General features: G+C 41.5%; 2 protein-coding genes across 3 annotated transcripts in view; one reads left to right on the forward strand and one right to left on the reverse strand.

Moving 5' to 3' along the window:
- Positions 1-333: 333 nt before the first annotated feature.
- The window catches only part of ip6k1 (inositol hexakisphosphate kinase 1), a 43,435-nt gene continuing 25,889 nt past the window's right edge, over positions 334-17,879 (forward strand). Inside the window, exons 1-2 of one of the 2 annotated variants that reach the window (XM_083971909.1) lie at positions 334-502; positions 14,955-15,050. The gene's annotated coding sequence lies outside the window, so the exon portion shown is untranslated. The remainder of the gene's footprint in view (positions 503-14,954; positions 15,051-17,879) is intronic. The other variant, XM_083971908.1, reaches the window with a different exon arrangement.
- Positions 14,942-16,647, reverse strand: LOC310986298 (serine/threonine-protein kinase pim-1-like; the record flags this gene model as incomplete). The annotated part of the gene is made up of 5 exons (XM_083972142.1): positions 14,942-15,033; positions 15,129-15,302; positions 15,387-15,564; positions 15,858-16,079; positions 16,588-16,647. The coding sequence occupies 5 exons, from the start codon at positions 16,645-16,647 to the stop codon at positions 14,942-14,944; spliced, it is 726 nt and encodes a 241-aa protein (XP_083828268.1).

The following is a 17,879-nucleotide window of genomic DNA, read 5'->3' on the forward strand; positions in this document are numbered from 1 at the left end:
ATTTCATGTCTGAGACATAAAAACCTGGCCTATAGACCAGTTGCAGTAAACATGACATCCCCTAAATACCTACCAATTTGAATAAGGTTGTATATTTATTTTATTTTATCTACTTTAATCATATTTTGTTTGCTCATCATCAACCATTGTGCTACCTAAACTGTATCTTAGGGAAACCCAGCACTGCTCTACTGCTGCTCTGAGTAGTGGAGGCGTGAATCACCGAGGTTTCCCTGCGGGCGGGGCTGGAGGCGGATGAGGCGGTGGGCCCAGCTCCAGACGCCAGGTGGCGCCACAGCGTCGCACTCCGGCGAACGGAGCGTAAAAGCAAAACAGGCTGCGTGAGCTTCCCTGTAATGACGTTAGCCTCCGGGATGTTTTTTTTTTCGTCGTTAATGAGTTTGGACACCGGGGACCGACATCCATGAACCGCTCCTGTCTCTGAAGCACATCCACCGTGAACTCCGCGAAGTCCAGTCGGTGTCGGCCCGGGGATCTGCAGGTATGTGGTCACCGTGACAGCCCGGTGTCGTTAACCGGAGACACTGCGTAACGTCAAACCGTGATGTTAGCCCGTTAGCTCGCGTTAGCATGTACGGCTACTTCAACGGCGCTCCGTGTCGTAAAGTAACGGTAGTGTTTCCCGCTAGTGTCCGGGATAGAGAGCCGCTGAAAGGAAAAATAAATAAAGGGAGGGGGGGGTTTAAAACGAGATGACACGAAACATTGTGAAGTTTTACGTGTATTAACGTGATTTGGGAGGAGTGTAGCAGCTTAGCCAGCTAGCGTGTTGCCAAGCTAAGGTCAAGAAGCTGGCCAGTCTGACAGCTAACGCTAACCAACATGGTAACTAACTACCAGCCTGGAAACGTGCTGTACGGCAGCCAGGCGCATTATTAACATCGCTGTCGGCGAACGGGAACACGGACTAACAGCTTAGCTTTAGAAACCGGGCTGTTTTTGTTGCGGTAATAAGAAGTGGATGCTTAAAAGTTTTGTTAGCTGGAAGCTAGCTCGCTGTAAATATCATTAAGGTCAGGTCGATTACCTGGTGAAATGTGTCGTGTCCTATTATCATGAGCAAATACTGCATGTTGTGTTGGCAGGAGAGGTTTGGTTGGTGTAACCGGTTTTAAACGTTTTAGTTTAAGCTACGCTGGGTGTGATGATGATAACCACGCTGCTACTCGTGTTTATTTGTTGTCAAACTACTGATGCAGGACTGCCTCATCATGCTGCCCCACAGTGACCATAATATTGGTAAATAACCCACTGTCATCCATCAGCGAGGCACTTCTGGTGTTGTATAGATTGATGTATATATCATAGACTGGTGGCTCTCCGGAGGCTGTGAGAGTGATTTGGCCTGTATGCAATGCTAAATATCCTGCTGGTGATGGCTACCACTCTGTCCCTGACATCCACCCCAGTTAGCAGGGTGCACTAGGGTTTGATGATGACAACAAGAGTCTCTGTTGTCATATGGGGAAAGGAAGAGGGTCACTTCCCCTCTGTGTGCCTGGTTTCTCTCATCACCAGCTTACATCAAGGGCATGTGTCCAGGTCTCCATACACAAAAGTTGAAGATAGTAATTGTGAGAAATTTTTATGGAGTACAGTACGCTTCATTAGATAAGATAAACTTTATTTTTCCTTGAAAGGTGCTGACACAGCTGCCTCCTAAAACCACACTCATGTTCACAACATACTTATAATATACACATGAAGCATAGTACACATGGTGTACACATTATAGTCATGGCATGATAGCTGCATTACATGGATTTTACCACTTACTACTATCACGACATTAGTTTTAAGTCCATAAAATGCAGAGAACCAACATGTACAAGCAGTAATTTTGTACAACATGGAGCAAATTAAGTCTTATCGGCTGTATTTGCCTCCAACCACAATATTACTTTTTTTGTAATCATGTCTGTAAGAGAGGAGATGTCATTTCTGGCCACCTGCATTGGAAAGTATAATTATATTTCATGCAGTCATCCTTTCTGTTCTACAGCATTTCGGAGCTTTTATACTCTTGCAATAGTGGATAGTATTGTTGAACTGGATGTTTCTGTGATGGCTCCAGCAGTATAATTATTTTGAATTCAAGAAAAAATATATGACTATCTCCATATCTCTTCAAAGCAAATGTAATAACAATAGCCTATATTATGGGCACAAACTTTGGGAAACAAGGGATAAATGTATTTCTGTAGAAGATGGCTGCAGTTATTTACAGCCCCCCACAGCCATAAATCCAAATCTACAGCTGCATCGATACTTGAACATGGTGGTAGTGACGTTAGTGTCAACTGTGTGTGTTAGAGTGAGAAAACTGAATTTCTGCTTAACACTGTTGACATGTTTGGAGATTTAAATGATTTAGATGCAGATATCATTATTTTGCTTTTTTGTGTGTGGAAAGTTACTGACGGCATCAGAGAGCTGTCAAGAGGTGGCAGGGTTGTGGCTGGTCACTGAGAAAAATGTATCTGACAAGAATATGAAGGCAGTTACTCTGAAACACCAACCGGACCGGTGTGAGGGATTGTATCGCAATGAGCAATTCTCCACTTGTTGTCTCCTGTTGCTGTATTCAGTACTTGTGCCCATGCAGTAAGCTGCAATTGTTTTTCATAATTCATGAATCATTTTCATCAATTTAAAATCATTGTTAACTAGGTCCATCTTAAGTGCATATATTTTCAGCATGTTTCTGTTTCATATCATACATCCATCCAGGCTGCACAGCTTGTACGTGCTGGGTCACTGAAGCCAATCCCAGCTGACACAGGGTGAGGGCGAGGTTCATTTTGGACATGTTGCCAGTCTATCACAGGGCGACATACAGACTCAAACAAATCACACACTCACATTTACACCCATGGGCGTTTAGAGTCACCACTCAGACAGAGCCCAAGCAGGCACAGAGAGAACAACCCCACCCACAAAGGCCCCAGGTCCAGGAATCGAACCAAAAACCTTCTTGCTGAGAGGCGACAGTGGAGGGTTAACCACGCCAACAGTGTAGTGTCCATTGTTTTATATAATTTTCAACAGGATATCACATTAATTTGTTCTTTTCAAAGTCTGTGTCATAGGTTAGCGTTGTTGCTGATACAGAATCTGAGGTCAGTTTTGTTCCATTCAGGTGATGCACCTTGACCGTTCTTGTTCACCTCATCATGTTAAAGGAAAATAAAAATGGAAATAAAAAAAGAAATGGCCTCCTCCAAAACTCGCCAACTTGCTCTCCTGTGCTGCTGCGTTGTGTTTTGTGGAATGTAAATAAACCTCGGCCGTTCTCCATGTCTGTCACTATAAAACCAGCATATACCGCGTTGCAAAACTATAAATAAATAAATAAAAGAAGAAATGACATGGCAAACTTCTGTCGACTAGCTGAAGTATAATTAAGCCGTGAGTCTATAATTTGATAATTCGGCCTTTTCCAGGCAACCAACCAACAACCACCACTTCTGCCTCTGCTCCATCCATTCAGTCAAAGGAAGGACCCTGGAGGATCTTGCATAGCCTTTTGGTATGAATAGATCAGTCTTGATTATTTCACCCCTGACCAGTCCCATGCCCAAGGATTTGTAAATTAGCTGGCTACTTTTGGCTTTTTGAAACTCACAGGATCCCAACTCAGTCCAAAAGAAGATACTACTCACACACTCCACTAGGGCTGCCCTCGACCAAAGATTTTGTTGGTCGACCAGTAGTCGTCACTTATGGCGATTAGTCGACTAATCGACCCCCCACCTTGAGGAAAAAGTTGGTCACGGTCAGGTTGAGAATTAATTAGCCTAATTAATGCTTGTGACTCCGGTAGGGCTGGACGATTAATCGAATTTTGATCGTGATTACGATTTTGGCTTCTCACGATCATAAAAACACTGTAATCGAAGATAAACGATTATTTTTTTGTCTATTGGTGTTTTATTCTGAAAAACACACATGCGCGCTTCCGCCCCCGCGCTGCACTGCACTCCTCTCAGTTAATGCTGTGGACGAGTCCACTCATGTGTTGACGGCGGCGTTTAAAAAGCAGCGCCAGTGAAGAGAGAGCAGCGGCCACCGCTCAGGACGAATGAACGGGAAATAATAATTGAACCACTCGCTCGTCTCCTCAAAGCGGCCGCACAACAACAACCCTCCTCCTCCTCCTCCTCCTCCTCCTCCTCCTCTTCCCCCGGCCCGGAGGCTACATGTGCATATGTTTACAAAGCCGGCAAGGAAGCAATCTGTAGAGCGGCGGATAACGTTATACGATGTTACGACGTGTATTTGTTGTGTAGTTTAATCTGTCATAAACAAGAGATCACTTATGGGGCGCGTCAAAAAAAAAAAAGTTATGGGGTGCGTTTGTGACGAGAGCTGGGACAGCGCAGCAGGGCGGAGGCTCTGATCTTCCCAGGTTGGATTTCATCCCAGAGACGCAATAAGCGACACACACGGAAGCAGAGAGCCTCCATTCTCCCTCTTAATAAGTTAAACCATGACAATTACTCCAAATATGTTTATTCAAGGTAAAAATGTAGAAAGGTTAAGCTAAACATCCTGTATAGTTTCTGCTGCTGGATCATAAAACTTTTAAATACACATAAAAGTTACACATAAAGTTTTAAATACATTTTGAATAAATATTTAAAATTATAAACTTAAAAACCTTAAACACACATTGGCACTGTTTATTTAAGGTAATAATGTAGCATGGTCAAGCTATAAATCCTGTACCCCCCCATAATCGTGTAAATAATCGTGATTTCAATATTGACCAAAATAATCGTGATTATGATTTTTGCCATAATCGTCCAGCCCTAGACTCCGGCCGTGTTGGGTCCGAGATTCAACAACAAGCCGGTCGGGTTTCACCGTTATTACCGGCATGCCCGTTTATCACCAATAAACACAGTAGATGAGGAGGGTAAAAAGTTACTGAGCTGTGACGGGGGGGTGTGGGGGGGGGTGGGGGTCCGCGGCGTGGAGCGGTGCGGGCATAGACATGTGTCTATGGGTGCGGGTCTCTGACTGCAGCGGGGACTATCATGGATCCGCTCCGTGACACTGAGACTGACCGCCGGTGAGCGCTGTGGGACGGGACCGGGGCTCAGACAGCACCCGCTAATGGTGACAGCGGTGATACGAGAGAGATGGCCGTGCCGTGTAAAAAAAAAAAAAAGGTGTCACGTCACGACTTCCTGTATCTGGCCCTTCAAAATAAAAGCCCCATAACCTTTCATATACAGTTCAGTCATTGATGTTGGCTTAATTTTGACAAGACACGGCTCCAAATGTTTTTTTTTTTTCCTGCGACCAATCGACCAATGAAATTTTGGTCGGCTAATGATTTTTTGGTCGACCAGTGCTTGGTCTACCTACTGTAGAAAATGAACAGATATAACAACCTTGCTTTATTAATTTCCAGTGTATATGGTTCATATTCAGCCTCTGTAGCCTTGAGGTGACTTCATGAATAGAAAGTCTTAATGGCAGAAATCAGATGACAGTGTAATAAAGTATTCCTACCACTGACAGGAATCAGCTTGTGGATAGTGGAGTGGATAAAAAATGAAGATGATGTGAATGTTGAAAGTTAATAATCTATAGTCACACACTGTTTTCTAGAGTTGCAACAATTAATCGAACGATAATTGCTTATTAGTATAGTTAGTTAGTTAGTTAGTTAGTATAAATTACTCGTCAACTATTTTGATAATCGAATAATCAGTTTGGGTAGTTTTTTAAGCAATTCTCTGATTTCAGCTTCTTAAATGTGAATGTTTCTGGTTTCTTTGTTCCTTTATGACAATAAACTGAATATCTCTTTGGTTTGTTGACAAAACAAGACATTTTAGGACGCCATCTTGTGATATGGGAAACACTGACATTCTTCAACATTTTTTAACATTTTATTGACAGATTAATATCAGTAATCAATAATGAAAATAACATTAGTTGCAGCCCTACTGTTTTCTGCTCTATATATCGGCAGCAGAAATTCAGCTTTTTCACATTTCCGTCCTCGGATGCCCCAGCTTGATAACATACTACAGTATATGTTATCAGTACACAACTATCGAGGTTGTAATTTGCTTTGAGTGGTTTTGCAGTAGTTTTGAGCTGGATTATATTGAATAGGGCATAATGATTTTGAAAATCAAGTCAAAATGTGTAACACCTCCCCTAAGGTGCAGGTTTCATTTTGAAACTATTTTTGTGTTGGGAGATCCAACAAGTTTGACCATTTTATAGACAAACTAAGTGATCCGTTTTATTATAATTGTCTACAGATTAATCAATAATGACAGGACAGTGATCAGTAGTTATATCTCTGACATTCCTATAATACTGAGTAAAGGGTTTTTCCCAGCCTGTTTCCAAAAACGAGTCGGGGGAGAAAATTAGAAACATTTGACCACAGCGTTGACCAAAAAGTTCAGACTTAATCTGAGCATATCATTGCACTGACATGCAACTCCTATCAGCTGACTGACATGTTGTGAGATCTGGTCGCCTTGGAAACGCCAGAGTCTGCGGTTTGTGGTGAGAAAGGAACCCAGATGGTCGACATGTGTGATCTTGGTAGTTGCTTTGACTGATCCGAGTTGTTGTGTCACCCAGACAGTTGTTGACAGGACGAATTGTTCTTCTGTGTGTGTGTGTGTGTGTGTGTGTGTGTGTTGTTCAGCAGCTGTTCAGCTCTGTCAGGGGACACTGGCAGCAGCTGTGTGCGTGTTTTTGTGTTTTCTGCAGTCGCAGTTTGTGATGTTTAAGACTGACAGATGTGTGTGGGGTTTGCCTCCCGCAGGGCCACATGACACTGAGACGGAGCTGGATCTTGATCTCCATCTCTCTTCCTCCACTATTCCCTTCATTCCTTCCCTGTCTTTGTGTGTCCATCACTAGCTCACACACTCACTGCCCTTTCTCTACTTCTACTGTATCTCTTTTCCTCCTGTTCTTTTTTTTTTTATAACTGCAACCGTTGATAAATTGATTAATAGTTAAAGTTACTGATGGAAAATGAATCCGTGACTTGTGTGAATGTCATGCAAAACATCCCAAATTTAATGGTTGTGGTTTCTCCAGTGTGAAAATGCTCATACCAGTATTACGTTAAAATAAAGTATCTTGTGTATTTTGCAAACTTTTTCACTTTGAGTTTGGCAAAATGTCATATTTTTTCATCACGTTATTTTCACTCTCTTCTTCCTGCCTCGCTCCTCCCATTCACTCCCTCCTTTTTATGCTTTGCCTTTGTTTTCCCTCAGTTTCCGTCTGAAAAATCAGACACATAACCTGGTGTTGATCACCCAATCGATTATCTATTACACATGAGCGTGACTCTGTGTTTTCCTCTCCATCCCCGGTGCCCTGCTTGAACCTCATTTGTTTTTCTCCATGTTTGTGTGATTCCCAGGATAATAGCACACGTCAGCAGCAGCAACTTACAGCCCTTATTTAGCACCATTCAGCACGGTTATGATTCACTAATACAAACACTCAGCAATAACATACACACAAGCTGCTGAGTTAAGACATTATGATGAGGGTGAGGATGATGATGATGATGATGATGATGAGGGTGAGGATGATGATGATGATGATGATGATGATGATGATGATGACATCTTGGCCTTTGCCTATTTTGAAAAGGCATCAAAACAGTGAGTGGATATGGTTTGAGGTGACAGTGTTGAGTTATATATTTATATATTTATTTACTATTTACTGAGTTGAACTGAAGTGGTGAAATGTGTGCACTAGGAATATCTTCCATATTGGCCAAGTAATGATGATTATTCTCTTAACCAATATATCAATCAGTCAGATATATTTCATGTGTTGTTTTGTCCATTCAAGCTTGTCTAGAGCTCTGAAATATTCAATGTACTCAAATGTTTAGACCAGAAAAATGAGCAAACTCTCACAATTGAGAAGCCAGTAGGGGTGGGAGAAAAAATCGATTCACATAAATATCGCAATATCTTTTTTGACGATTTTGAAATCGATTTTATTTTTTGAAAAAAATAAATATTTTTTTTGAATTTTTTAAAATATTGTGCAATGTGCATTTGTTAGCCTTTTTTACAGTCAGTACAGGTTTTGAAAAGGGTTTAAGTTCACTTTATAATGGAGTATGTTAATTTATAGGCTCCTACAGTATTTGTGTGCAGATAAATGTTAAAAATGCAGACTAAAAATCGAGAGAATCGGCAATATCGTAGAATCGCAATTTAAATCGAATCGCTATCCAAAAAATTGTGGAAGAATCGAATCGGGAGAAAAGTATATCGTCCCAGCCCTAGAAGCCGGTGTTGGTTTTTCATCTGGACAGATAATATTGTCCTGGAGGTGAGATGGCCTTTTCCTTTTTTACTTCAGTGTGAAGTCGTCATGGTGTTTATTTTAACTGTTTACTCAAGGAATGTGTTGATTTAATATTAGTCAATGGATGACTTGCTCTTATAACTATGAGTATTGAGCTACTGCATTTCATCCACATCTGTTACTCCGGCCTACAAAGGACTGATTTTGATCTTTTGGCAGACAAGGATATTCATGTGTATGTATATTTGTATATACTGTATAAGGGGAGGGGAAAAACTGATGCAGCATCGTGTTTGTTACTACCCAGAATTCCCAGCGTGATGCCTGTGTGGGTAGGAGATGTGTTCCAGTTTCGCGGCTGTTAATGTGGCCATGACCGTAGCAGACAGATTATAATCTGATTACCTCAGATGATTTTAATGCAGGCGTCTTTGTAACCAGTGTCAACACATCAGGTTGACTCTCACCTCTGCACATTTACTGTTTCTCCCTGACAAACCATTTTTTCTATTGTGGGGTCAGGCTGGACCACTTTTACTCTATATGCTTTAAGACATTTATTTTCTTCTTGGCACATTGAGCAGCATGACAGGCAACACACTGTGGAAGAGTTTAGACATAAACCAGAGGCGCCTTAGTTTTGTGGGTCTCAGTTTAGATCCAACTTCATCTTATTGTGAGTAAAATAATTCTTCACTTTGATGCTGTTTGATGTAGAGCAACCTGAGTGCACCACTGCTCAGATCCCTGGCTATAACCCAGTGAAGGGGATCTGTTGCTCTGAATCCTGCTTTAAATACCCCAGAGGTGTTTTTTTCTTCGTTCCAAACTTGTGTGATTGATGCAGTGAGATTGTGATCATTGATACACTGGGGAGTTCTTCCTCTGCCTGTCTTCTTGAGGCTTAAATCTTCTCATTCAGTTATATTATCCAGAAAAACAAACAAACGTATACCTATTGTGCCATCTACAAACATCAACTCTACTACTTTTTTTTTGCGCTCATGCTGCCCTGTGTCGGCACACGCCCGCTTCCATGTGTCCATGTTTCACGGTTGGCACTGTGAAGTCTCTGTGGTGGTCCTGGCCAGGTCCACACCAAATGAGCTGGACCCCGAACACATTTGTTTTGGTTTTATCTGAGCAGAAAATCTGCTGCGGACATACAATCATTGAGCTTCCTTTTAAAAAGTTGGATCTTGCAGCTCTGTGTGAGATGGTTTTACTTCTTGGACACCATCCATACAGGTTGACTTCACGCAGTGTCCTTCACACAGTCTGATCAGTCTTTCCACCAATTATCCTTGTGTCAAGTCAGAAGCACTCGTCTGTTTCTCAGTGCAAGGTTGTGTAAATAGCAAATTGCGCCTTATGTTATTAATTGTATGACTCTACACATTTTCGTGACGTTGCGTGTTCTCTCAGTCTTGTTATACTGTGCATTCAAACTGCAGTAAGAGTCTGCAGCTTGTCTCTGCTTCACTGTGTAAATGTGACAGGAACAGAGAGAAAATGGTCAGGAACCGTTGTTGGTGATGTGGCTGCAACAACAGTGACACTTTAAGGCTTTAAAGTAGGTCAATATAAGAAGGCGCACAAGTCAGAAAAAAAACAAACACAAGAACCTCCTGAAAACATACATGGATGTTGAACGGCTGAAGCATCTGGAGCGACATATTCGAGACAGAGCAAGAGACAGAGCAAGAGAGAGCGAAGACGACGACATGCAGCAAGTTTATTATTTAAGCGTCATGAATTCCTTAAAACGCTTGATGTTGCTTAAACACCAAGGGGCCACGCAGAGCTGTGAGTTTAGCTGTGTCGTTTAGTTTATGGAAAGATATTTGAGTCTACCCAATGCTAATAATTGATGATGAAATTCATTTGATTAATCATGTGATGTATAGATTTCTGGAAAGTAAACACTTGTCTAAGTTTTTTCACAGAATAACATGTTCACTTCACTCATGTGTGACAAAACAGAGCATCAGATCGTTACATTAGAGAAGCTACAAACCTCATGTATATTTTATCCCCCCCCCCCCCAAAAAAAACAAAATTATTATTATATCGTTGTAGATTAATTTTAAATGCAGGGAATTTGATTCCAGTTTAGCATTGCTCTCAAACACTGTATCTTAACTGACATAAAAATGAATATTAAGTTAAAAAGTGCTAAACAATATCGACAATACATAAAAATAGATGACTCCCAGCAGACTTATAATACAAGAACGACGAGAGAACATCATGACTGTATAGTGTGCGTGTGTCTCAGCTGCTCTGTGTATTTATACTGTACAAGCTGCAATGGAAAGGTAGTGTAGAAATGTGAATAAATAATTACTGAGTGATATATATACAGTATATGGCTGTTTCTTATATCCATTTAAGACGCACTCCAAGAGAAGAATCCAGTGAATGGCACAAAAACGTTAATATTTTTTTACTTTTTGGATTCTGGCCGGATGTTTTTTTTCAAATCTTCTGACAAACCAGAGTGACATGCAGCTCAGAAAGCACCTCTGCTGTCCTTCACACTTTCCCTCCGAGCTGATGGTGAGTCCTAGAAATGAGAAATATGCTGCAAAGCCTCAGTAAAGCCTTAAAATTCCACACAGATGCAAGTGGCTGCAGAACTACGCGCTTCAACCCTTAGATATTCCTGGAAGTCCTTAATTGGCTCTATCTCTGACCTGAAGGACGGCAGGATTTCCTCACACACACACTCACACACACACGGTCGGTCAGTCTGAAATAGCTTCTTAATCAGTCTGTTGGTGCCACAGAGCCGTAGTGAGCCCACAGCTTTGTCCCAGTGATGGCTGATGATGTAAGATATGCTCACACAGATCCTCTAAGCTGATTGGCTGGCCACTCAGGTCATTCACCACACCTGGCAGAAAGTAGAGGTGGAGTTGTTTGTTTTGACCATGGATTTTCTCCTGTGCTGACGTCCATGGATTGACAGGTGTGGCAGTGGTGTACTCGGAGGCGATGTGAAGACGGTCTCTGTTCTCTTCGTAACATCAGTGTATCTCACTGATTGATTCGATATCAACCCCAAACACAGTATCAACCTTGAGGAGGGCACAGAGGCACATGACTTGATACGAAAGGCACAGGTGCATGCATAGACTTATACATAGATGCCGCATTGACTGCTGCCGCCCACTAGAGCTGCGTGCCTACAGGGCGGCCATTATTTAAGCAATATATCACGACAGGCCGTGGTATATGCTCATTATACCACGGCTAAGGGGCGTTGTTCGGCCCGACGCGAAGCGGTTACGAATAAAGGCAATATAAAAGAGGGATACGCAATCAATTTCATGTAGTTTTATTCAACCAGAAATACATATTATCCAATAAAATAGCCTCACTGTGAAAAAATAGTCCCACCTCTCCAGACGTTAGCTCCAAGTTAGCTCTGCATCTCGTCTTTTCCTCCGCATTTTTTCAGGTGAAAGTCACTGCTCAGTCCCCTCTACCATTGTTAACCCTCCCCGGAGGTGAAAGTCAACCTTAAACATGTGAATTCAACTACTTTAGTCCGTTTTTTAACATCGTAAAAACATCAGCTGTCTTTTGCTACGGACGGCAACAGTCCGTTGTCATGGATACATGACAACAACTTCCATTCATACCAGTCATACGTGCCTGACGCGGAGTGATAGCCTGCGCTGTGATAAGGTTTTAGAATAGTAGCCGTGGTATATGCTCAATATACCACGGTTAACAACCAATCAGATCGCCGGATTTCACCTTTCCGTTTTATAAAGATTAATAACGTCGTTTTTAAAAAATATATACAGTATATATAGATTTTTGGCCTTTAATGGACAGGACAGTTCAGAGAGAGACAGGAAATGGGAGGCAGTGAGGACTAATAGCCTCAACACATGGGGCGGGTGCTCTACCAACTGAGCTAAACACCGCCCCACGTCGCATTTTAACCAACATTTTGTCTCAAATGACTTATTTCACCAGTAAGCAGCTGTGTAATAGGCAGGATGATGTAGTGAGCTGGTTATATTATGAATGAAACCTGCATGATCATGGACTCTAAGCTGAGGGGTTCTGTCCATCCTGGGTTTATTTCACTATATAACAACCTGCTCACAATATATTATCCTTTACTTACATCTGACCTCTGAAAAGTGATTCTATAAGATCTGTTTTTTATGATGGCAAATTTTCTGAAGCTTGTCTGCTGATAACATAGGATTTGTATTTGGGTAGTAAAGCATTTTTAAAATATCCAAGCATCATGTATCATACCTACATGTGTGACGTTTTTAACAAATCAAACTGTTTGGAAATCGGTCCAAAATTCTGCGAATTTGAGGTTGAGGAGTTCCTCTTTTCTCCATAGCTGCATGTAGCCTACTGCTGCCTCTGTTAGCCCTGTACCAACATGGCGGCGCTGTAGGCACGTCCCTCCACAGCCAATGCGGCGTCTATGTATACTGTATATGTCTATGGGTGCATGCTGGTCCTTTGAAACAACAGGAAGTGAGGTTATTGTTGTTGGGTCTGCTGACTTGTGTCTGTTTGGTCTTGCTTGTCAACACAGTCAGCAGTTGTAGCAGCACCAGAGGCTGTGACACAGCTCACAGAGGCAATTACGGATTACTTGGAAATCCTTCACACCCCAATCGCAACAATTAGCATAAAAAATCACACTCCCGGCCGGCAGTGTGATTTACAATCCGAGGATATTATTATCCCAGATGTCCATCACGATGAAATACCCATAAATCTGCTATAAAAGCATAGAGGGAAAAAGCCCCTATAGATACACGCCAGAACTTGACTTGGAGTCATTTTTACAGTTTTCCACAGTATCAAAGCGAATCCAGTGATATTTATAGCACAAGTGCATCACAATCAGGAGCTGCTAATAGCTAGTTGGCATTCTTGTAATTGTGCCAGTTGGCAAGATTATACACAACAAATATTATAAAGCTTTGCTGTAATCAAATGGCGGTTTGTAACTTGGTTCATTTTTGTCATATTAGACATTACACAGAGCTCAGGTCTCCTCTTTTTTCAAAGAAAATAGTTTCTTTATTTAATTTCTCTATCTTTTTCTTCTTCCTCCTCTTCATTTCAAAACAAGCAACACCCATCCACACTCACAACCACCTATGTATACTTGTTTGGGTTACTGTCTGGTATTGCATCTCCTTCTGTTTGTATTCTCATGCGTCATATACATACTGTATGCCATATTTATACACACAACAATAACCATTGGTTGAAATATTGAAGGATATTGTTAAACGTCATTACAGAGCTATGTGTTATAACATTGCCAGTCACTGCAGTACATCAGTATTGTTTCTAGGCAGTTGGTCAAAATAATACCTTTTTTCAGTATTGCTCAGTCTTTATAAAGGGGTGGGCTAACAGGGGGAAGGGGATAAAAATGGAGGGCTCGGAGGTGAGGGGACTTGGGGAGCGGGATGAAGGAAGCGGGAGGAGGAGGGGTTGTCCTTGACTTTGCCCTCCACCAGCCTATTCCCAGTCAACTGCATCGCACTGCACACAGGAGGCTGCTTGGCGGAAACACACACCTGTTGTCTTTGAGCCAGGAGACATTGGACACATATAGATCCACAAACGGAGACAAACAGGCCTGTATGGAGGACTTACCGAACACCAGCTGTTCACTCAACACCCCATGCTCATTTCTATCCACATGTAACTGAACCTGCTATTATTACTCAATATTGGACAGTCAATCTGTACATGCTTGACTAATCACTTAACCTTTTGGCTGATACATGATTACCGGTACATGTCTCCCTTGACAGCTGCTTTGTCTGTGGCCTCACATTAAAAGGTTGCAGGGTCATCAGGTTTTATTCAATTCTGCAAAAAACATTCAAATCTATGTTTTCAAGAACATTTATTTACATATTATTTACATATTTACAAGGGATGGAACAGTTCTGTTTAGTTCACTCGTCTCAGTTTGGGCATTGGTGTATTGTTCGACTCAGGCTATAGGGCCGTGCAATGAATTAAATTTCAAACTGTGGCGTACTAGGCATACGGCCTAATTATTTTTGCACACCATCGAATGGACAGACAATATGATAAACATGAAGTGACAGCTCTATATTCTGGACAAACAACAACATCTTTCTACAAATGAGCAATCGTTCATTGTTCTGCCAACATGGTTCAGTCATTGTTGGCTGGTGAGTTTCTGCTCATCTGACCTGTTGTTGCTGGTTTCATAAAGCTACTGTTGGTAGTGAACTGGTCGACACTCGACCTCACCACGCTTTAGCTTCAGATTGTCACAGTGAGAAGCTTAATGTTGAACTGCAGGACTTTTTGCAGGAATACATCACATGTCCTTGAGCATAAAAGATCTTTAAAACTTTAGATTTAAAAGGAGGATATACTAATGTATAGCATTTGCTGTGTCAAAAACAATGTACAGCCTTTACCCCAAAACTGTGACATGAACCAAACACTGGATTTTGTGAACCGTTACACAGTTAATTTGCATTAGAGCTGAACAGATTAATTTAGCAAATCGTTCAGCCCTAATTTACATTCATGTATGTGATAATGTCTGTTATCTGATCCAGGGGTGTAGCTGCAGCTGGTTCAGGGTGGCTCGTTTCTCTGGGTTTTGGACCAGACACTGCTTAAGGAAGTCTTGGCAAGCTGTGAACAAAAAGAAGGTCAGACTTGAGGTCAGAGGGATGTGCTGTGATGACAAATGCACTGTAACTATTCTGTTGAATCATGCGCTGTCTTACCTTTGGAAAGCTTGTCGCTGATTTTAATTCCAGAGCAGCAGAAATGTATTATGTTGAAGCGGTTGAACCCATTCACCATTTCGTATAACATGGCACCCAACTGCCAAACTGTAGTGGGGCCGGCCTTGTATATCCCTGTTTTGTACAGCTCTGGAGGAGCATATGCAGGTGTTCCTGCAAAAGACAAGGCAGATATGGAGAATGAGGAGCAAGCTTAGACTTTATATGTAAATCAAGAGCAGAGGCCAGATGTTGTACCTGAGAAAGTGCAGTAAGGTTTCCTGCCCACAATGCAGGCGCATCCAAAGTCGATCATACGTACTCGCGGGCCATTGGAGCTGGTTTCAATGAGGATGTTTTCCAATTTAAGGTCACGATGCAGGATGTTCTTGGAGTGCATTTCATTGGCTGCGGCCACCAGCTGCTTTATAATGTTCTGTGAAAGACATGGATGAGTGATGGAAACATGATGCTGATATTTGTTTCCAACAACGTGTTGGAAAGGTGAGCAGAACACATCATGTGACATTACAAAGTTACAGAGATTCTGACGGCTCATTTTCAGGGTCGGTTTTTGAATTTCATGTGTCGTCCATAAATTTTATTCAAAACAGGCACAGATACTTTTATACTACATGAGACTTGAATAACCTTCCATAAAGATGAGGTAATCAAATGAATAAAATCAAACTTTTGGCTTCAACTCCAAAACTCCACCAGCTTCAGTACCTTGGCCAGGTCCTCCTCCAGAGGTCCTCTGTTTTGCAAGACAAAGTCCAACAGGTCCACAGAGGGGATGGGTCTTTCCATGACTACAATGACTTTGTCTTCCCGATCATACCAGTCTAATAATGCCACAGATGCAGATGTTGTCTCTGACTCTGGTCCCCCTGCCGCCTTCAGCATCATGAACACTTCAATGGGGACCATGCGTACCCTCCCATTCATGATCTTAAGAGAAAAAGAAAGACATGGAGGACCAGGCATGGTTGTAACATGGGTCAGTTGTAACACAGGGACAAGTTACATATCATACACCTTAGATTAGTCTATATGTGAGGAAATAGCTCCAGGTTTTAGAGGCAAAAAATATCTGTTTTTTTTTCTCATTTATGATTTTTGTCACGGTTATTCATGAAAGCAGCAGTAAAGCTCCTCAAACTTCAATCATCTTTATTGTGGGTCTATGTAGGCGTTCGTGCAAGATGTAAGAGAGCTCTTAGCTAGTTAACGGCTAGTTCGGTCATCTGGGTTAGTTATAACCAAACACACACATACAGGAAACCACCCTGCCATGTGAAAACATCAGTTTAAATTGTAGCCATGACAACAAAGAGAATCTAATATTCAGATCTGAGTACTGACAACATGTTTGTAACAATGACAACCATTTCAGGAGTCACTCCCATGGGTTGTATCAGTGTGCGTTGTGTGTGAGACATCAGAGCAGGTCACTCACCATTTGCCTTCTCTCCACCCGTCCCTGAATGCGTTTGATGGCCACTGGTCGATCATCCATTTTTCTAATGCCAGCATAAACCGAATCCAAAGCCTCCCTTTCCAAGCATATCTAGCTGCAGGTACTTTACCTCAAAATCATCTATTCGCAAACAAACACAAAACTGTGAGTCTCTAAATATTCAAACGAAGAATGATGATTCAGGATGTTTGATATATTTCCAAGACTTAGAAGTCATGGAATTAGCTCAGTTATGATAATTAATTTCTCAAAACAATGTGATCATATAATCACAGTAAGCACCAATGAAAGTTGATGAACAGGAGCACTGTAGTATCTTTCTTACCTTTGATGTCCTCTGCATCCTTGGTGGGCTCATGAGAAATATTGACCATCTCTTCATTATCACCGTCCCACAGACTGTTGGTTGGTCTCGTTGTGGTGACGTGATTTCCTCTGGACCCTGCAGAAACTACAAATCCACTCAACAGGTTTTAGTCAAGTGAACTTTTTTGTTACATAATTAACAAATCACTACAAACCTACAGATGAAACTTTTTACCATGATTGAAATGACTGATTTCTCATGTGCCCGAATTGCAGAGAACTTTTAAGAGTAAGAACACATTGCAACTACAAAGGCTATATAACATAGGTCAAGTTATTTTTAGATATATTAATGTAGAAAAGTTACATATTCAATTTAAGTCTATTTGTTTGATCTGTAAAAAAAAAAAAAAAGTAAAAATAACAACAACAGCGAAATAATGATATCATCCTAAAAACCAAGTGTGTTTGTGTGAGGTTCTGTGCTGGTCTGACAGCTCTGAAACTGTGTTAAGAGGACTCAGTCTGATCGTCTGGTAGTGATTTATGTGACGTGTGAAAATTTTTATCTAAATCTCATCTAACTGAAGTAAAATGTTGAATAACTGAAAGTCAATGAACAGTAGTACTGAAGTATCTTACTCACCGATAATGCAGCCGCTGGTGTCCGGCTCTTCAGGTCTAGCCCCCCTGCCTGTGACCTTTGCCGATTCGCTGCTTCTCCCTAAAGGAATCACATTCCCCATGAAGATAAGATAAGATGAAGCAAGACAGGACTTGATTAATCCCTCAATAGGGAACTTTAAACATTTCAGCAGCTAAAGCACAGATGTAGAAAAAATAAGGAATAAATTAGAGTATAATAGAAAAAAAGTCACTCTAAGCTACACGCCTGCAAATTTCTGTAATGTTTAAGAGAGTTTTTCCTTACATCGTCTGCACATGGCAACTACAGCTTCTAAGTA

The sequence above is a fragment of the Trachurus trachurus genome, assembly GCF_905171665.1.
Source record: "Trachurus trachurus genome assembly, chromosome: 5".
Classification (NCBI taxonomy): domain Eukaryota; kingdom Metazoa; phylum Chordata; class Actinopteri; order Carangiformes; family Carangidae; genus Trachurus; species Trachurus trachurus.